The 21,273-nt window shown below is 47.4% G+C and overlaps 1 protein-coding gene across 9 annotated transcripts in view; it reads left to right on the top strand.

The window, feature by feature from the left end:
- Nucleotides 1-21,273, top strand: part of FOXN3 (forkhead box N3) — a 215,637-nt gene that overhangs the window by 66,823 nt on the left and 127,541 nt on the right. For 5 of the 9 annotated variants that reach the window (XM_052782959.1, XM_052782958.1, XM_052782955.1 and 2 more), the window contains exons 1-2: nucleotides 7,306-7,586; nucleotides 9,080-9,636. In XM_052782959.1, coding sequence (XP_052638919.1) covers nucleotides 9,094-9,636 — 543 coding nt within the window. In that variant the 5' untranslated portion in view covers nucleotides 7,306-7,586; nucleotides 9,080-9,093. Of the gene's footprint in view, nucleotides 1-6,026; nucleotides 6,283-6,675; nucleotides 6,696-7,305; nucleotides 7,587-9,079; nucleotides 9,637-21,273 lie in introns of those variants that run through there. The other 4 variants (XM_052782953.1, XM_052782954.1, XM_052782960.1 and 1 more) reach the window with 4 other exon arrangements.

Genomic DNA, 21,273 nt, shown 5'->3' with positions numbered 1-21,273 from the left:
ATGTGAACACAAACTACTACCTGTGAGGTCCTGTTGCAACTTAATTTTGCGTGCATAGATGCAAAAATAAAGGACAAACTCCTGAAGTCTTTGATGAAATGAACAGCTTGTATTCAGGAAGGCTGAGGCAGGACTTGAGATGTTGTCCAGAAAGAATTTTGTCTTAGTTTTAGAAATTAAATTTGGCAATACTGTTGGGGAACTTTATAAAAGAACTTGGTTCTCTTACAGTTTTCCCCCAAACTTCTGATCTTTACTTCTGTACAGTGTTGGCTGCTGTTTTTCCTCCACCTTACTTTTAAGAACAAAAATCCAGTTGATTTCTGGTTCTGCTGATTACTTGTAAGTTTGACTTCAGCTGCCAAATGGTGAATACTAATGTCGAGATAACTCCAGGCCACATTTTGTGGCATTACACCTGTACAGTAGATAGCAGAGTCCAGGCACCAAACCTCAGAAAACAGTTCTTTCTTTTTTCAGCCTCTTCAAACACTGCAACAGTACCAGAAATACTGGCTTGTATTGCAATTAATGTTCCAGCTGTGTTAGGTTAGGTGTGATTTCAGACCAATATAGCCATTATAGCAGAAGACTCCAGTAAAGATACGTTTATCCCAGCAACATTTTGCTTTTGCTTCTGTCCTGGTTTCGGCTGGGATAGAGTTAATTTTCTTCCTAGTAGCTGGTGTAGTGTTATGTCTTGGATTCAGTATGAGAAGAATGTTGATAACAGACTGATGTTTTCAGTTGTTGCTAAGTAATGTTTAGACTAAGTCAAGGATTTTTCAGCTTCTCATGCCCAGCCAGCAAGAAGGCTGGAGGGGCACAAGAAGTTGGGAGGGGACACAGCCAGGACAGCTGACCCAAACTGGCCAAAGGGCTATTCCATACCGTGTGACGTCATGTCTAGTACATAAACTGGGGGGAGTTGGCCAGGGGGTGCAGATCGCTGCTCTGGGACTGACTGGGCGTCGTTTGGTGAGTGGTGAGCAATTGCATTGTGCATCACTTGTTTTGTATATTCCAATTCTTGTATTATTATTATTGTCATTTTATTATTATTATTATTATTAGCATTATTATTTTCTTCCTGTCTGTCCTATTAACCTGTCTTTATCTCAACCCACAAGTTTTACTTTTTTTCCGATTCTCTCCCCCATCCCACTGGTGGGGGGGTCTGAGCGAGCAGCTGCGTGGTACTTAGCTGCCGGCTGGCGTTAAACCACAACAAAGTGTTCCTACTATAACATCGTAAATGTGCCTACATTATTTCATAAAGGTACTATTTCATAAAAACGCTGGATTTTATTGTAAGGAATGCATTATATTTTAGCCTGTGAAACAGAAATGCTGTAGATACTTTTGTTTTCTTGCACTTCTGACAAAGCTTCATATCGGTGCTCCTTTTCTCACTGATTCAGTTCTGTTTCTGTTGGGTTTCGCCAGCTGGGGTAAATGAGAACTTGAAGAATAATTAAATGAAAGGCTGGGAAAATGCTTTGTAAATCTGATTCCATGGTCTCAAGTGAGTAAGCAAAGGACAGATCTCCTATCAGTAAGCTGGAGTAAGCTGGGCCTTCATTGCATGTGCAGCTTGTATCTTTCTAGTGCTTGGGGTGGGAGAAGAAAGGGGGAGTGCGTGCTTGTAGAAGACATGGGGCAGGAAGGCAGGGTACGGACTGCGCTCGGAGCAGCTGCGAGGCAAGAGCTGCTGTTTTTCACGGGAGCGAGGAACTGTTTGTCATCCGGGTTAGGTGTGTTACCTCTGTAAGAGGCAGAGACTCCGGCTGTTCGGGTGGGAATTCAGATATGGCTGTTTCTCTGCCCCAAAAGTGGGCATAGCGCAAACAACAAAACCAGGCTGGTCTGGCGTTGTTAAAAATAAAAAAGTGTTGATGCTGCAGGTTCTGTATGAGGGACTGGAGAAGAACGCTGGGAACAGGAGTTGTGAAAGAGGAAACGAAGAAACACGTATTGTATTCACAATTTAGTTTTTAATAGTGCCTGAAGGTGTTCGTCGTGCTTCTGCTCTGTACAAGCTTACATCCATTACCTCAGAGAAAATAGAAGTTTTGAAATGGCAAAAGTGATGGGGGACGCCAGTCATTCTGCATGGGGGAAGAATGGGAACAAAATGAGATGGCCAGGGTACCGTGTGAGAGCCTGACGTGTCCCACTATGAGGGTCTGATCGCTGATCACAAGGGGCAGCAGCCCTGTCCACTTCCATCTTTGAAAGGTACCCTGCACATCAGGACCCTTTCAGAACTGGGAGGTTTTTGGGTATAGCTGCATGTCAAATTATAAATCCTAATGAGCAAGCTTAGTTGGCAAACTTGCAGCAGACCTCAGGGAAGAAATCTGACTCTGATGTAGAGAGAATAAACATTACAAGGATGCCAGTCAATGAAGACATTATAATTGGAGATCAGGTTAGGAATGGGGGCTTAAAGGTGAGGATAAAAAGTGCAGGTCTCTTGAATGGTGAGACTGGTGAGGTCAGAGGGCAGAAAGTAGAAATATTTAGCAAGGTCATGTGGCATGGTCATAATACTAGCAAAGGAAGATGTTCCCAGCAGAGATGGAAATGGAGGGGGGAAGATGAGCTTTGGAGGGTTGATAAAGAGCCCATGACCCTTGCTGTGTTCATGTGCTCGATGGCTTGTGGGAGGTTATCAGGGATTCCAATCTAGAGGAGGATAAGAGATAAAGGAGTATAGGGCGATGGCTGGAAATCCTCATTAAATAAGATGCTGCAACATCTGCAGTTAGTATTCTGAAATCTGAGTGGAAAGATTAGAGTGTTGTATATTAGCCCACAAGGCTAAAGTGTAGCTCTGCACTGTTGGTACTTCTAATCGGCCTTCAGTATGGCAGATACTTCGCTCTTGATGTACAAACAGTTTTCATCTGTCAGTGTTGCAAATCTTCTGCTAAATGAGTTAGTATTATTCCTGTCTTAGAAATGGGGAAATTGACACCCTAATAAATTTGGTGGCTTCCCTAAGATTACAGTGAGCTACTTGATGGTCATACATCAGATGTTCTGCTGCTGCTGTAGTCTCTAAGCCAGCAGTTAATGATCTTTCAGTGGTGCCGTGTCAGACAGTATTCTCCTTTCTTAAATAAGTTGTATTAAGTATTCCAGCAAAGAGTCAGAAGCAGCTGGGGGACAGTCTTCCCAAGAGGCAAGATATCGGTGTTTACCTCACTGCTGGTGTTTTACCGCTCTGCAAGCCAGCAGCTCCGGTTGCTGCTGAGCGCAGGGGTGAGTGGGAGCCAGCGAGAGGCTGCCCCGCACCGCTGCCCCACGCGGGGTGCCTCAGCCGGGAGCCCCGTGCCAGCCCTCCGACCCGGCGTGCAGTCTGTCCCCCTGCTCTCCTAGGCTTCTGTGTCACCCGCTGCTGGCCCCTGCGCTCGATCACGCTGGCTTTTCTGTCTACACAGCAAATGTCTCGCAGCGGTCCTTCACTGTAATCTTTAGTGTGTGCTCTGGGGAAACTCCTACCCACCACGGAAAAGGTATAAAACTCTGGAACTGATCTTATTCCACCCATATCGATGGGGAATTCGGCACTAACTTTGAACAGAACTGAGCCGTGTACCTGAATAGGACGCATACATAATGTATTCAAGGTGTAATATTCTTTGCATGCTATTCTGCATCTCAGGAGGCTTCCCCCTTCTCACTTCAGAAATACTTCTCATTAGCTGAATTCTTCTTGGTAGTCTGTTCTAAGACACTTGACTTTTACAAGTGATGATAAATGTGATAAATCTCCTTGCTTGCTGATAAAGAGAAGTGTTGATTCACTCAGAAAAACGTCTGAAGCATTTGGAGTAAATTCAGGTGGGTGGAGTTAGGACTTGGTAATTTAGTTTGGGTTTGAAACCAAACGGCCATGAGATAAGAACTGTGTAAACTAATGGTCTGCTGACTGCTGGAGCGCTGGGGCTGGTGGAGTCACAGGGCAGGGTTGCCAGTGGCTAACAATGATAGTCTGCAGCCTGGTAGGTATTCTTACCATTCTTCAATCTAGCTGCTGGCCTGTCGTCTTGAAAATATGCAAGAATGTGAAATAGCAGTTCACTGGGTAGGGGAGGGAAAGCTATCAGCAAAAGGTCTTAGCGAGTTATGACAGGAATTTCTAGTATGAGAGAATCAAGGAAACGCTTTTCAGCCCTGCGCTTTGAGAATGAGGTAGTTGCCACTCTTGTCTAAAAATGTGAATTTCGCAAGTGTCAGAGAGATTAAGAGAGGTAACCTGTGCCTTGGGAAATGACTAAGTACCGACACAGACATGCAGGAGGATACAGTGGTGATCCTGGTTAAGCAGGATAATATCGACTGTGTGGGCCAGCACAGTATTCCTGCAAGGTCTCAAGACAGCTGTCCTAACTTTTCTGAATAAAATGGCTAAAATGCTTTTCTTCTTGGCTTAGGGATAATTTCTGTGTCCAGGGCTGCACTGGAAAGGATCTACCAATATACCTGTATTTCTAACTCATACTATGTTGTTCATACCTTTCTGCAGCAGACCTTCTCTATACTGAAAGGAAAAATTAATTATGAAGTATGCTAAATCTGCAAGCCTTGTTTGCCCAGAGTGGAAAATCCTTGATTTTCGTGGATCGGCTACGAAACAATTTCGTGTCCTTGTTTTGCGGGTGGACAGCCATACCTTAATTCTGTGCTGTGAATCGCTGAAGCTGCTTGAGGTCAAGCACGTTGCATGTGGGAGACCGTACGTTTAACTAGCGCTGTCTAGACCGGGCAACTTTTTTAAAATTTTTAAATCGAGTTAGTTCCCTCCAATTAATTTAACCGATGTTAAGTTTTTTTTTACTCGGGTTAATACTGGTTATGTCAAGGTCCGGTAGCAGAGGAGAAAATGCACCGTTCTTCCTAATTAAATCGGGCCTTATTTTAAAGCACATTTCCGTAGACTAAAGAAATAAAGTGGTTTTTTTTTCCTCGGCAGTTATTGCAGATTTCTGCAGCGTGGTTCTTCCCCGCACAAGGCGAAGACAGACCCTCAGCAGAGGCCGTGGTTTCAGGATACGCTGCCTCAGCAGCAGAGACCCTTGCGTTATCCCCCGCTTGTTGCTGCCCGCAGGCGTGCCCTCCTCCCCTGCCCTGCCCGCCTCTGCAGGACCTGGCTCGGGACGGACGTGCTCGAAGCTGCCTGCCGGGCTCCCCTCGCACCGGAGGCTCGAGTCATGGGTCCCTGGTGGCCCTGCAGGTTTTCCCCCTCCTGGGCAGGAGTTAACTGCCCGCCGGGAGATGCGCAGGACGGAGCCCGCCGTTTCGGCGGTGAAGGATGTCTCCCCTGCTCCTCTCGAGGGGGGAGGGAGAAGCAAGGCTCCGGCGTCTCGATCTTTGGACCTCCGGTGCTTGGCGGTGCCTTCAGCGGCCACCGCGCAGCTGATGGCAGTTGAGCCGCGGCCGGTCGCTCTGGCCGGGCCTCCCGTGGCCAGCGGCCGCCAGGCCACGGGCGGGGGCAGAGACTCGTACAAGTGGGAGCGTCGCCGCCGCCGCTGCGGACCGGCAGCGCTGTCCGTTCTCTCCGCACCGCAGACTTGTACCCGGGCGCTTCCCGCTTCCTCCCGACCTCGAAGACCCGCCCGCCCCAGGCAGACGCCGCCGGCCCGGCGCGACCCCGCCGCCGCGAGGCCCACGGCCCCCGCCCGCCCGCCCCGGAGGCGACCCCGCCGCCACGCCGGCGGGTGGGGGCCGGCGGGCCGGGGCCGGGGCCGGGGCGGGCGCCCCCGCGGGAGGGACCGCCTCCCGGCGGCGGGGGCGGGCGGCGGCGGGCGCCCCTGGGGGGTGGCGGCGGGCCGGGGTCCGTCCCCGCGGCCTGCCGTGAGGCGTGCCGCCCGCGCCGCCGCCCTCCCCCACCGCCGGCGGCCCTCCCTTCCGCGGCTTCTCCCGTCTCGGCTGGCCCAGCCCACGTTTTCCCTCTCTCCCCTCCCTCCCTGGTCATGTGTCGCCTTTTTTGTTTGCAGTGGAAACAATTTCTCGCTCTTCGGCTCGCACCGAGGCGGACCGCTGCCCGTCGGGAGCGCGGGGCGGGCGGGGGGGCGGGCGGCGGCCGGGCCCCATGCTGGCGGCGGTGCCCCCTGCGCCGGGACCCCCGCGGCACCCTCGGGGCTCGGGCTGAGGCGGGGGCGCGCGATGCCCGGCTCCGTCAGATGAAAGTTTGCGCCACAGCCATGAAGGGACCGCGGTGAAACCGCCGCCCCCCCCCCCTCCTCCCTCCTTCCCTCCCTCCCTCCCCGCCAGGTAAGTTGTTGTTGTCGTTGTTCGCGGGGATTGCGCAAGGCGCCGGCGGGCCCGCCCGGCCCGGCCCGGCCCGGCCCGGCTCGGCTCGCCCCGGCCCCGCGCCACAACTTGGCCAGGAGTTGGCGCGCGGCCGCGGCGTGCGCGCCGCCGCGTCCCCGCCGAGCTCGGCCGCCCGCGCCGCGGGGCCGAGCCGCGGGGCCGCCTCCGGCCCGAGGTGGTCCCGCCGGGGGCTTCCGGGAGCTGCTGGGGCAAGGACTTCGGGACACGCTCACGCACACACACGCGCGTACAAAAAAGAGGCTGGAAGAGGCGCCGCCCGGCGGGCCGCGAGCGGCGGGGCGGGCGTGGGGAGAAGTTGCCTTCCCGGCGCGGCGCGGCCGGCGAGGGCCGGTGACATCTGGCCGGCATTGGAGGTATGCGCGCCGCCGGCCGCCCGCCCTCGCCCGCCCAGCCGGAGCAGTCCCAGTATCCTAGCAACGCCATTGATTGGCTGCCGCGGCGGCCAATGGACGCCCGCCCCCCGCCTTCCCCCCCCCCCGTGCGACAAGTACGGTGGGAGCGCTGCGCAGGGGGGCCGCCCCGCCGCACACCCCCCCCCCCCCCCCCCGCCCGCGGTTGTTCCCTCACTCCTCCCCCCCGCCCCCCCCCCTCCGCCGCCGGGCCGCGGAGGCCCCGTCGGGCGAGCGGCCGCGTAGATGCGTGGTGGAGCACCCGCAACTGGCAGCGGATTAAAAATGTTCGCCCAACTGCGGGCTCTCATGTGACCGGCGCTCCTTTGTCTGGCGGCGGGGCGCCGCGGCAGCCGCCGCGGGCCTCGTTAAACCCCCCCGGGCGCAGCCACGGCCGGGCCCCGGGCACCCCCCCTCGCCCGCGGCGGCCCCGCTGGGGAGGCTGTCCGGCCGGGCTCCGCCGGCCCTCCCTGCGGAGGGGGCTCCGCGGGGCCGCGGCCGCCCGGTCACCCCCGGGGACCGCTGCCTGGAGAGGGGAAAAAAGAAAGAAAGGGGAAAAAAAAGGGGGGGGGGGAATGGTGTGATACGGCCCTTTGGGTGGATACTGGCAAATAAGCAAATTAAACAGAAAGAGAGCAGCATGTTGTCATAGCAACAGTGCAATTAAATTACTTTACTGTCAGCCATCATATAATTTTCCTGTTTAGAAGCTCATGGGATGTAACTTCCATTTGGAGTCAAAGTTGAGCGTGCAGCGTAGGTAGGCGATGCCGGTGCCCCTGGACGCCGGTGATACTCGTGTTTACCTTCTGGCTGTGCGGGATGCTGTTTTGAAAGCTAGGAAGTGGAACCTACGTAAGTTTGGCCTCCCGGTGTTTATATCTGCCTTGGTATTTTTTCCTCTTCCAGATACTTGTGTAAAACTACACATGTTCGCTGAGCTTGTTGGGTGATGGTGTGTATTAAGGGACTTCTCTGCATAAAAGTTCTGTATGTTTCTCTCTTAGTAATGGCTGCTTTGGTGTAAAGTGTTTATAGGAAGACCCAAAGAACTTTCCTTTTTCATTTTTGCCCTTTTGTAACAGCTGAAATGAAGTCCATCATTTCTCTTTCCCTGAATGGCTATCTTGCTCCTTTTTTTTTCCTGTGGATGGGTGGTTCATTCTGATGTTACCTGTAGGTTTTTTGCCCTTCGTTTACAGTATTGACTGTGTGACAGCATGACTTCAGGGAACTGCTGAGGATACATTTTAGATACAGGGAATCATCTTGCTCTCCTTCAGCGGTTGTGCAGGAAGTTTCGTTGTTTTTAAATGCGTTATTAACTCCTTCCAATTTTTATTTTGTTCTGTTCACATCTCCAGACCTAAATCCTGGCAGTTTTACTGTACGGAGAAGCTAAGGGAGCCTGTCTCCTGCTTCTGAAGTAGAATTGTTGGGCTCCTGTTTGCTGCTGTTAGTTGGTCAGGTGCCCAACCTCAGCCAGCTTCTGAAGGGCTTGGGTCCTCCCGAACATTACCACTCACAGGTGTTTGCCCGGGGCTTGCTGCTGCAGTACACTCGGCAGCTTGTCCCACCTCTCCTGGGCCACTGTTGAGCATCACGGTAGTCTTTCTGAGTCTGTTTTCTACTGTGTTTGAAATACAGTTCAGCTTATGTTAGTCTTTTCTGTTTATATATGTTTTTGAAGTGCTCTAGTCCTCTGGCGCTTGTTCTCCCATGTCTTGGCCTTGGTCCCAAAACTACTGTGGTTGCTTTCCCTCTTCCTTTCTCCCACCCTTACTGGTTTTGAAGTTCTGCTGTCATTTCTGAGTTTTGTTGCAACTGCGACTGTGGTGAGACTGGATGCTTGCTGCCTCAGCCTTTACCCAGAGTGGCTTTAATCACGGTGCTGTTGTATCATCCTCAAAAGTGAAACAGCTGAACTTAATCTGAAGCAACTGGCCTTAAGCCCCTCTATTTTTTTTTTTAAATTTTTTTATTTTTAGTTCACATGCTTATTAAAGTGATACAATCAGAGTATTCAATGATTTGATACACATATTTGTCATTAAAGGGACATGTCTTTACGATTTCCTGTGTGGGGCTTCACATACATGCAGAACTGAAGTGTATCGGGATTATCGTCTTGTTCCATCGACTGAAATTTCTTTCCTTGCCCTGACTTTAGATTATTTTACTCAACAGTTGCAGATGAGTGTTTATGTGAGTCTGTCATTTTTAATACAGATGGCAAAAGGCCGACTGACCGGTTAGGGAAAAGCTGTCAAAATGTTACGCGGTATCTTTTTATGAGCTAACTTTTCTCTCTGTTTCTTTCTCCCCTTCCTTCGGATTTGCTCTCCCAGGAGTTGCTGTCTAAATGGGTCCAGTCATGCCTCCCAGTAAGAAGCCAGAGGGCTCAGGAATTAGTGTTCCCAGCGGATTGAGCCAACGTTACCAAGATAGCGATTTATCAAAGGCGCTTCATGATGACGAGGACCTAGATTTCTCTTTGCCTGCCATCAGATTAGATAAAGGGGCCATGGAAGATGAAGAACTAACTAATTTGAACTGGTTACACGAGAGCAAGAACTTGCTGAAAAGCTTTGGGGACTCAGTGTTAAGGAGCGTTAGCCCTGTTCAGGACATCGGTGATGACACGCCGCCGTCTCCTGCCCACTCTGACATGCCCTATGATGCCAAGCAGAACCCCAACTGCAAACCTCCTTATTCCTTTAGCTGCCTCATATTTATGGCCATTGAGGACTCGCCAACCAAAAGACTGCCCGTAAAGGATATATACAACTGGATCTTGGAACACTTTCCGTATTTTGCAAACGCACCCACTGGATGGAAAAATTCTGTGAGACATAATCTATCCTTGAATAAGTGTTTTAAGAAAGTGGACAAAGACAGAAGTCAGGTAAGTCTGGAACTATGGAAACCTGTCTGGCTCTGAAAATATTCACCTGCTAATCCCAGAATGTGTCCATAGCAGTGAAACGCAGGATATGCAACGCTGTCCCTGGTAACGTAGTTCATTAAATTCAGAGAGCCAACATTTCTTTAGCGTGGCTCATTCTGATTTTATTAAATTCATTGTCTAGACATCTGTAAGAAAATACTTGGGGTGTGTGTGTGTTTCTTCTTTTCCCCCCAGCTGGTGTCTTCATGCATAGTGGTTAAATATTGTTTTTAGTTATCATGCTGTGGTAATGGTTTCCAGCTATACTAGATGAATGTAATCATGTTATAAATAGGCTGCTTGCTGTTCTTGGCTTATACAAATGTATAGTGAAAGGGTATGCCTTATGTAAGAGCCCATCGCTTTTTCCCTGTCTGTGTTGTAATCTGAAAAAACTGTTCTTTCTCTTAAACAAACATAAGTAGTTCTGAATTTTGGTGATGAAGCTTCATTCCAGTTCAGGCAGGTTTTAAAGTAACTCTTCAAGGAGAGGAGATAGGTCTGGCATCAAAGGTGAAAGTTACCATTCACTAAAATTTTGGTTGTTCTCTCCCTGGGCTCGTGTAGCTTCTGTGACCGGTGTGGTGGCAGAAGCCCGGGGAGCACATTTTTGCTTTCAGATCTCTGTTGTTGTCGCCTGGTTTCATTGCTGAATCCTCAGTGGTGTCTGCAGGAAGGGGCTGTGTGTGAGGGAATGGGGAAGCGAGCCGAGCGGTGGAGGCAGTCCTTTGCATAGCCTTCTACCTTGTCAATCTGCCTGGGAGCAGGTATCAGTTTCCGAAGGGGACCGTCTCAAGAAGCAGTGGTCTGGATGAATCTTTGGCAAAGTACAAGTATACTGATAAAAATATCAGCTTGCAGATTAATTTCACAGGCCTTCTCACAGGTTAGTGAAATAAACAGCGGGTAAAATCGCATCACTGACCGTCTGTCTCTAAAATTGGCTGAAGATCAGAAAGAGGACACTTTCTCCTGGCAGAAACAATAGATGCACTCAACTTTTGTATTTCAGTGAAGTAAATGCCGTGATTGTCTTGTAACTGGTTACCCTGAAACTAGACTTCTGTTGGTGGTGCTGTTCTCCCTATTTTGTGTGCGATTTAACTTTAAATGCTGTGGAATAGGAGCTCAAGTAACTCTAGAGGAAGAGTCATACCTTACCATAAACTAGCAACTTCTCATTTTAGATTACTTAACTTTCTTTTCTCTGGAGCTTTCCTTTTTTAGACGATGGACACTTTTATCTTTGTTTTTTTCTTCTTTATTTTAAATGTTACTCCCTAGAATCTGCTGTCCACATATTGCTGATCACACACTGTATGTTGGTATTTTTATAAACTAATTGCTGTGAAAGATTGTGCGTGAGATTAAAAAACCTGTTCCTGAACTGGATCTTGTTTTGTGTAAACCTGAGTCTTAAATTCTTGTTTGGAAGTGAGACTATAATAACAAATGCCGCACCAGACCTTTATGATCCTGTCCCAGACCATAAGAAACCTTCACACAATACCTTTAAAAAACCACAAAATATTGTAACAGGCAAGGCATGTGTTTAACATTGCCATTTGTGTTTTGTTCTATTCCTCTTCCTCTGTTTACAAGTTGACTATTTAGATTACAGCTTCCTTCCTATGAGGAACTTGTCTTCATGTCTATCTGTCAAATATCCGGCAGTCCGCTGAGCCCGTATGAACAATACCACGACGCACTGCTTCTCCACAGGGAAGTGGCGGAGCACAATGCATGACTAGTCACCTGCGTCTCGAATTTATGATTAAAGCCATGGTTACATAGCTAGACAACAAGGTGTGGTGGGAGGCCTTGCCTGTATGAATAACGATGTGGCTTTTTATTCATTCCTGGAAAATTCCAGATTATGAGAAATAATTTCTTCCATCTCCTGGAGATGCTAATAACTGCAGGTTGCCAGCATTAAGGTGAATGAGATGAGAATCTCAAATGTAAAATGCAGCAAGGCAGGTCATTTAAATCCCCTGCTGGGCTTTTTCTCGTGTCCTGGCCAAGGGATGTGGCAGACAGAGTCCCGAGTGCAGAATTGGCGCTTGGTCAGGGTTGCTGAATCAGGTGCTTGACAGCTAATTGTGGAATTGGAAAGCTGTAAACGTCAACTGCTGGCTTTGAAAATACCTTTGTGTGTGTGCACACACACACATGCTTGGTGTTGATTTGAGTACCTTGCAGCAAGTATCTCGGCTGTTGAGAAGGAAGGTGTCCATCTGAAGGGTTCTCTGGTTTTGGGCTGAGGCTTAGGGCAGGGGAAGGGGGTACTCTCCTTGGTAAGGAATCATTTCATGCCACTCCTTCCCCTTTCCAGCCAGATTCTGCAAATTGCAGGTTTGGAGTCTGCCTGTCTCACTGATTTTTTTGTGGGGAAAAAAAAAAGCATTTCACAAATCGCATGTTATAAAATGCTAACAAGATAGGCTCTGAAACATGTACAGTATGGGGGGGAAGGAGTTAATCAGTGCTGGGAATTGCAGGCATTTGCTGGTTGGTGTGCATTGACACACTGTGAAAAGCTAGAAGCTTTTCCTCTCATAGTTGTGCTTTCCAGTGTTTGTTTGTGTAGCCTTTCAGTAATGATTTTTTTAAAAAAAGTTCTGCTGAACACTTAATTCTTTTTTGAATTCCCTCTGCATAGTAGTTTTCTCAATCTTGGGTGCCAGTAATTTATATTCATGGGGCTAAATATGTATTTAGTAGTATGCAGCTTTTTCTGCCTGTCTATGGATGCTTGCATTTCCTGACGTGAGATCCTTGTATCATGGGGGAAAAAAATACTTACAGGCTGCATCACTTCAGTTTTTGTCTTGCCCTGTCCCGGTGCTTTTAGGTCTGGTGTGGAACGCCAGGAAAAGACATTTTTCTGCTTGGATTTGTTTATGCATTGCTGCTATTCCACTTCAGCTGCAGTGCTATCAGGCTTACCTGGCAAGCCGACAGTGACTATTCATGTAACTTTGCGATGAGGCTGATCTCCTGGATCAAGGCAGAGAGCCGGGCCGAAGAAGGGAAAATGCTGAGCCCTTGATTGTACAAACCTCTTTGCATTGAGCTCAGCAGTTTAATAATAGTTGGCCAGAGTGTGAAGTATCACATGACGGGGAGTAGATGAGGAGTTCCCTGGCTTTGTTTATACTGCCAGACCTGTGAATTCAGTCATTCAGATTAATCCTATTGTGAACATACAGATCTAAATGTCCTCTAGTGTGTGTCCCATTTAGTACAGCCCGTTAGCCCATGACTTCCCTGACTTCCCTACCATCTGGTCCTTGGCTATAGAGAGGAATTTTTCTTGTATATGTGTCTCCATAGCAACGAGTTTGCAGTTGATATGGAAAGTAAGCAGTTGCCCTAGCAACGGAGTTACTGATGTGGCAGCTTCTCTGCTTGCAGGGAAAGGGCTAAGCTAGTTCAGACGCATTATGTAGGTTTGCTGTAATTATAGCTGCGCCCACTAGTGCTGCTCTAGCTCAGGGTCTATTGAAAAATTTTGTTCTAAGCCCTATTTTTCCCCCCCCCTTGAAGATTTGTTTAGGGATTGTGTAGGGATTCCTGCTTTGAACAAGGGCTGGTAGGATTATATTTTCAGGGGATGTGATACGTTTGTGCCTTTTATGAATGCAAACTTTCTCGATGATTATTGTCAAATGAGTGGATGAGGGGAAGGGATGTTTGACCTCGTTGGCTTCTCTGCAATTTTTTTGTCTCCGTGGACAGCCCATGGTTAGAGAAGCTGGGGCTGTCATCCCATACTCTTTTCTGCTATTCTGCCATCTTTTCCCCGGTTTGTGCTTCTTCGTGCATCCATCCTATCAAGAGGGTTCCTCTTTGTGTCTGCCCTGTGTTGTCTGAGATAGGGAAACGCACACATGCTCCTAGCTGTATGCATGCTGAAGAAATTCACGTCTCTTAAAGGTTTGTTTGGCACTCATGCTGAGGGATGTCTTAATAAAAATGTAATGAGGGTAAAGGATATGTTTATGGGGACGGGAGAAGAAAATTCTCCTCGCTTGATGTGGAAGTTATTCTTAGAAGTACGTGGTCCATAACTGGGTCATGGAGATCCAGCCAGGCTCCTCCTCCATCTGGAGCAGGCTGTGAGATCTGAGGACTCCCGAGTGGTCCTTGGGCTCTGTGAGAGCCGATGACCAACTTGTCCTCATCTAATGCACTGCCTGCCTCTCGTAAGCGCTCTGCCAGGGCACCAGATGAGAGCCGTGGGGGACGCTTTGGTCACAGGAGACTTTTCAGGAGTCCCTCCTGCCAACATCTTTCCTCTGATGTGGTAATGTCTGGGCTTTTGACAGGTAAAACCCTGCAGAAATGTAAGCCCTAGCTGGAGTGAGAGGAAAAGGAGCCTACTTGTTTTTCCTTAGAATCCCCTAATCCAGTCTGCATATATACAAAGGCAAGGGACCAGGGACCCTGTCCTCCCTTTTTTAACGTTATTATTCGAGGATATTTCCTGTGAAAGCACAGTGGCACTCTGGGAATAGGAATGGTCTCCTCCCTTTTTAATACTGTTATCACCTAGACTGACCCAAACAACACAAGCATCAGAATTTCACTGCGTTTATAACATCTGGTGGACCTAAAGTGTAAAAAACAAACAAACAAACCAGACCAAAACAACCCCTCAGATTCATGTTAAAGACTTCAGATGATGTTGACTCCATTAATAAAATAATGTCCTAAATAAGCTGGTCCAACTGTTAATTTTCCAAATTGTTAAAAGGAGATGTTGTGGTTTTTAAGCTGGAATTCGTCTAGTGTAACTTGAAATCCATTTTGTTATACCCCAGTCTGTCATACTAAAAAGCTCTCTAGTATCAGAAATTTTCACCTCAAATTGCTATTTAGAGAAATGAGGGTCATCTCATTCTAGAGCAGTCATAAAAGTCTCTAGAACCATATTGTAATGTGGGGTTTCCAGATAGCAAACGATTTATGGAGAGCTTTTCTTGAACCCTTTCAGTTTTGTTTTTGAAGTGCAAACCCAAGAAATTATACAGAATATTTAAATAACAGATTTCCTAAAGCTGTGCATGGAAATCACATGTTTCCATTTCACTAGCTTCCAGTGAAGCTTCTCTTTACATGAGAGCTTACTCTTTGCAGTGGAGTCTGCCTGTATTAACTGGTTGTCCTGGTTTCAGCTGGGACAGTTAATTTTCTTCCTAGTAGCTGGTACAGTGCTGTGTTTTGGATTTAGTATGAGAGTAATGTTGGTAACACACTGATGTTTTAGTTGTTGCTAAGTAGTGCTTGTCCTAAGTCAAGGACTTTTCAGTTTCCCATGCTCTGCCAGGTGCACAAGAAGCTGGGAGGGAGCATGGCCAGGACAGCTGACCCGAACTAGCCAAAGGGATATTCCATACCATAGGATGTCATGCTCAGTATATAAACTGGGGGGAGTTGGCTGGGAGGGGGGGATCGTGGCTCGGGGAACTGGCTGGGCATGATTGGTCGGCAAGTGGTGAGCAATTGCATTGCGCATAATTTGTTTTTTTCTTGGACCTTATTTCCCTCTCTTTTTGTTATCTTCCTTTTCATTACAATTATTATTATATTTTATTTTATTTCAATTACTAAACTGTTCTTATCTCAACCCACGAGTTTTACTTTTTTTTCCGATTCTCCTCCCCATCCCACTGCGGGGGCAGGGAGGATGAGTGAGCGAGCGGCTGTGTGGTGCTTAATCGCTGGCTGGGGTTAAACCATGACACTGGTTTAGAGCTGTGCAAAGCATAATCAGTTCTTTTTCAAGTAGTGATGAAGAGCTGGCAATATCCAGAGACTCCTCTGGACCTTATATCTAAGGTACCTACGTTATCTTGCTCTTGGTTAAGATAGCCCGTGGGCAGGTGCCCTGCTGGGTAACTGGGGTGTTAGTTGCACATTGACAGGCTATTGACCTACCAGAGGGTATTGGCTATTTAGGTTAAATAAACTGGAGTAACTGGCCGCGTCTGTGCTCTTAACCCACAGTAAAGATGATATGAAGGATGCTAAGCAGCACTGAAAGAGCCCAGACAGGAAAGCAGGAGCAAGCCACTCTTTACCTGTTGGGCTTGGGCTGTGGTGGGGTTGATGAGTCCGTTTTTCAGCCATGGTCGCACCTCCTTTGCTCCTGGCTGTTCGCTCCAACACGTTCCTGGCGGATGAACTTTTGCATTTCTGTGACAAACCAGGGATCTGGTCAGAGATCTGATCTGGCTGGATTTTTATCTTCCCTCTTTTTTTAATTCTTGAGTTGATTTTCAGCTTAATTCCCTGATTTGGGTCATAGCGCAGTCCAACAAACAGTTGTGCCAGCATGTCGGAGGGAGTAGAGATGATGGGGAGGTTGGGGCATACCTCTGTTTGGGATTGCTAAGGAGGCAAGCCATTCTTGATGGAAGAGAGGTCTGGTAAGAGGCTGGCAGCTGCAAGGAGAGTCAGTGCACGAGTGCTTGATGGGATAATGGATGTGGTCCCTACCACAAGGTAAAGGATAGGGTGAAATGAGAAAAGAAGTTTAAATACAGTGGGAGGCTTGCTTCTGCTGGAGACATTTCTTTTGGTTTTCCCCTAGGAGCAGGACTGTGTTACTTGTTGTTCAAGTGGCCTGCGTTAGTGGCTCTTTGTGGTGTTATACAGCTGATTTAAAGGGATCAAAATCTGGGCTGCCACCATCAGGCATGGTCCCTGCCCAACCTGGCCACCACCTGTTCCCTTTGCTGGGGGATTGAACCGATCCGGGGCTGTATTGCCTCCCCTCTTGAGCTCATACTGGCACGTGTGTCACCATGCAGTAAGCGGGCTGAAAACTATTTGTGTTTATTTTCGTTTGGGTTATTTTTCAGTGGGCGAATTTAGTTGGATTCATTTTCAGCTCCCTGCTTAGCTCATGGTTACTGTGGTCAGACGAGCACCCGTGTCAGCACAGGCCGTGGGCTCAGCAATGTTTAATCTGGCATGAAACCGTGCCCACGGCTTTCAGCCAGCTCAGAGCTGACCTGGCGGCAGTGGGAGAAGACAGGGAAGGGAAAGGGCGGAGGATGCTCTTACCCTCGAAAGCACAAGCTGTGCTGAAATCACTGGGGCTGCTTGTATGTTCAGTCAGATACGTGCTTGTTGCTGGATTGGGCCCATATGACATGGGTGAAATGGTCCTAAGAAAACTGTGCGAGGGTGGGTGTGCACACACACATGTGTTTTCTCAGCTTTGCAAGAATTTTCTTTCTGTTGCCCAAAAGTCTTAATACTTGCAGTAGGGGTGGCTCTGAGTGGAGCTGTGCTGTGGATCCTCTGAAAAGCTATTATGGAAGAGGGAAGGACATCCATAAAATCAATTGTCAGGCGTTTCTGCGTAGCTGTCTTTACATCCCCATCACCACCTAGGTTTCTTCCTAATTCTCGGAGAGCTAGCGAACTGCCATTGTCACTGCCAGCAAACGAAGCACGGACCCTGGGGCCGTGCTCTGGTTTCAGCACAAGAGGCCTTGCTGATGATGGGGCTGGAGTACGTGTATACACAGGAGCGCTTTATGTGTCCATTAACGAGTGCTGGCCCATGGGCGATCCCCGTGAAACTCCTATGGTGGTAGGCACGGCATGCCCCTGAGGAGCAGGCTGATGATGGCACCTGCACTACCTCTGGTTGTGGCTGAACGCTAGAGATGAACTGGGCTTGCTGGTCTGGCCAAGCATGCACTTTTCTGTCTCGCACTTCAGTTCTTCAACAAAACATCAAATAATCCATTTTAATTACAAAATACGTGTCCTTTAGACTTCTTCCTTCCTTTCCTAAAAGGGAAGTGGAGTGTTTTAAGTTGGCGTAAAGAGCACAGTAAATTGTGCTGCATGGCTTCTCTTCCTGGATGAAGACCTCATGAAAAAGCATTTAAGAGACTTGATTGTAATTGAGCAGTTGAAAATAATTGAGTAGTTGAAAATACTCTTCAGGCAGCCTGAAGTAGCCTTTGAGTTGCTGGAGAAGCTTCCTTTCCTTGCTCTGGTTTCAGGCAGTTGCTGTGTCCCACTTGCTGACCCAGGCAGCTGAAACCGTGGCTCATTCCTGTGGCAGCTCCACATTCCTGGTAAAGTCATTTGGACGACTGGCCTGGTGGGGTCTGACAAGGAGTCTCCAGGCTGCTCATACCTGCTCCTTCTGCGTTATTTTCAGCTAATTGCTGTATCTTCATCGTAAATCTAGTTAACACAAAGGAGTGGTCCAGGGTAGCACAAGCTGGAATCCTTATGAAAAAGGGACCCAGTGTGACTCTATTTTTAATTTAGTTTGTTGGTATTTGTACATTAGTCAGTGGTGGCTTAGCGTATAGAAGTAATTGACTTATGTCATTTCAGGACTGGGCAGACCATTGCTAGATGAGGTCGTGGTGCAAACATGGTATGTAGCTATAACAAAGCAATATGTTGTGATGCAGTTAATCTTGTGAACACAGATGTGCTTAAAAAAAACCACCCACATGTCTGCCTCTGGTGAAGTTTTGCTCAGTAAGCATCTAGGGAAAGACTGTGCTGCATGCTCCTAAGTATTTTTTAAGCTAGTAAAAATTTCTCTCTTAAGTATTTACTTCCATCTTTTGATTCATAATCTGGTATTTTGAACCAGTATAAGTCAAGTCTCCTGTTTTCTAGGTAAAGGAAGATTCTGAAGAAAGTTTACCTTAATGAGACACATATGAATCTTGCTGGTTTTCTGGTACTTCTGGTTTAAGTCAGTTTGATATTAAGTAGTTTAAGAACAATGACATTTTGCTTTCTTCAGTAGTAGCAACGGGCTTGTTATCATTCAGTATTTAAGTTTTGGTCTCAAGGAAAAAACTGTCTGATTTTGCTTCCTAACATCTGTCATTCCATCTAGTTCCCAGTTAGTTTCAGTCCCTCCCACAACCATTCCCCACCTGCTCCAGTGTCTCAGAGCTGGCCAAAAGCAGGGTACTTGCTCAGCTCCAGAGCCGGGAAATTATTACAGGTGGGCTAGGGGGAGAGAAGAGGTGCCAAAATTGATTATCTGGCAGTGCTTAATTGACAAGCAGCAGAGAAACACAGGCAGTCCATTCTGGTGCGCTTATGAGTCCCTGTCCTTGACACTTGTGCTCTGATGTCTTTAAAGGTAAAATGGATCCTGTGTATCTGCTTGAATGCTTGTATCAGTCTTGTATCTTAGTTTTTCTGACTTAATTCCTGTGTGAGTTTGGAAGAATTCAGGCACAGAAGTAGTACCGTACACTTTCTTTAATTGTGGAGGCAAAGGCGGCTCTTCTGAAGAAGCAGAAATGTTGTTGCTGTTGGACAGTGGCTCTGTGGATGGCTACTGGGACACTCACTCACTGTTCAGTGGTCTGGCTGGCCTGGGGCTTCTCTTAGCCTGCCTTCAGATCTTACTGATGAAGTGGCTGGAGCTGCTTAGATGCCCAGTAGTTGAGATACTGCACCCACACCATGCTCATCATTGCTGCCATGTCTGGTCATTTAGTGCAGATTAATGCAATGGCAATAAAACTGTGGTTATCTTTTCTGGAGAATAAGCACATTTATAACAGTCTAGATGCTGACAAGATTTATATACTTACTGGCAACTCAACTGGCTTCCACAAAGTCCTATATTTCTTATAGTTGTAGGTGGTGTCAGACTCATCAGTGATAGAGGTCATGTAAGATAAGCAACAGTAGGGAGGAAGAAGGGGAGTGACTTTTCTATTTTGGCATAATTTTTTTTTCCTCCTGAATTTTTGGTAGATCACTATTGACCCTTCTTAGGCTGGGACGTTACTTGTTTTGTTCTATTCTCCCACCAATTTGGACTCCTGATTTCAGAGGAGCTGCTTTTGATTTACTCTTGAGTAAACAACAGCAGAATTGGGACTGAGCTGTGGAAAGCAACAGCTGTGGCCATAAATGATGTCTCTGGATCTTACTCAGTTATCCATAATAGTAATTTTGGAGACAGTACATCTTAATTCGTTAGTTATGTTGTTCAAATTCCGTTCTGGGTGTTACGGAAACTTTTTCCTGGGAACTGATGTAGGAATTTGTGGGAGGACTCATTCCAAGGATCTTAAATGTGAGTGGGTTTTTTCATGCTACAGTAGAAAAGAAACCAAATTGCTGCCCTCAGCTAGTGACTTAAGATACCAAAACACTATCTACGGCATGCTGAATTGCTGTATTTCGTTGCAGCAGTGAATGGTAGCAATTTACCACTAGTTGAATGCCATCAGGATTTTGAAACGCTGGTGTAACTTGCTGAAAGACGACTGTTGGTAAGCAGAGGAATGAACAGGCTTCTGTATGGGGAATGGCATGGAAAAGTGTCTGTGACAGTACATGGAACAGAAACCTACTGATGGGATTTTGCATAAGATAATCTAGTTGAATGCTGAATTCACACTCACTCAAGCTATGAGCAGAAAATTAGGCTCTGCTCCAGAGCTGTATTGATGAGATCCCATGGCTGTCTACTGTGGGAGGGTTACTCACTGAGATGAGGCAACTATTGTAAATGTTTTTCTGAGTTTACAGTTGAAAGAAAATGCCTACGGTGCAACTTGCAGCGGCTGCAGGGGTTAATGCAAGACTAAGGTTAGGTACTTGGATACCTTATCTCAAGCTTTCATTTACATATTTTTATCTCTTTTCCTCACCCTTTAGGGTGGAGAGTGGGGACACACCTCTCCTTAGGTTATGTCTGTTCCAGTGAAAATAGGGAAATCGTTCACGAAATGGTCTGGTTTTAGGTTGGGGTGTGTGTGTAAACATCACTGTTAAGGTTGAGTGATACAGAACGTAATAAACATAGCAGTTTTGCAATTAGATCTGTTTTCTTTAAGTTGGTGGGGAGAACTAAATAGTTTTCGCATGATTCATCTTCAGGAATAAAGTCTTTGCCATGCAGGAAAAGCTGTATTTGCAAGATTCTCCTTAGTACCACTACCTTGCACTGGCTGTCTGCGTGCAGCCTTCTCCAGCCCTAGAGTAACACAGAAGCACTGCACTTCCAGAGGTCCTCACTGCTCCCGGGAGCACTTTGAAGGCTTTTGGAGAGGAGTGTTTGACGGCTGTAAGAACTGCGTGCTGCCAGCTCAGATGGAGCTACAATTACGCTTAGACTTTGAGAGAAAATGGTACAGAGCTCCTGGATCAAAAGGTATTTAGTTCTGCAGGAATCCCCTTCAGAGATTATATTTATTTATAAATTTAACTGGAAATAATGATACGATTCTTACATAATTCCACCCTTCTTGAAGTACTTTAGGACTAAGGAGCTGTAGATGAATAGTGTGATTCGTTGGCTTGCCTGCATAGCTAAGTTAGGAAGAAATGCATGGCGTGCATGGGAGGTGCAGGTTTTCAGTCTTTATTTGGGAGAGATGGAAAGTTAGAGAGTCAGGATGTGGCTGAGATGGCTGGAAATCGGACAAATGCTGGCGCTTTCAGTGTTGCATGGTTTGTTTTGAAGCAGATGAACTTGTCCAAAATGTTTTTTCCTGTTTTGGCACTTAACGTTAGCGCATTTATTGTTACATAATTACCTCGTTGCACTAATTTATTTGGATTTTCTCT

The sequence above is a fragment of the Harpia harpyja genome, chromosome 3 (assembly GCF_026419915.1).
Source record: "Harpia harpyja isolate bHarHar1 chromosome 3, bHarHar1 primary haplotype, whole genome shotgun sequence".
Classification (NCBI taxonomy): Eukaryota; Metazoa; Chordata; class Aves; order Accipitriformes; family Accipitridae; genus Harpia; species Harpia harpyja.
Note: the sequence above shows the minus strand (reverse complement) of the source record. Positions and strands in the feature narration are given on the sequence as shown.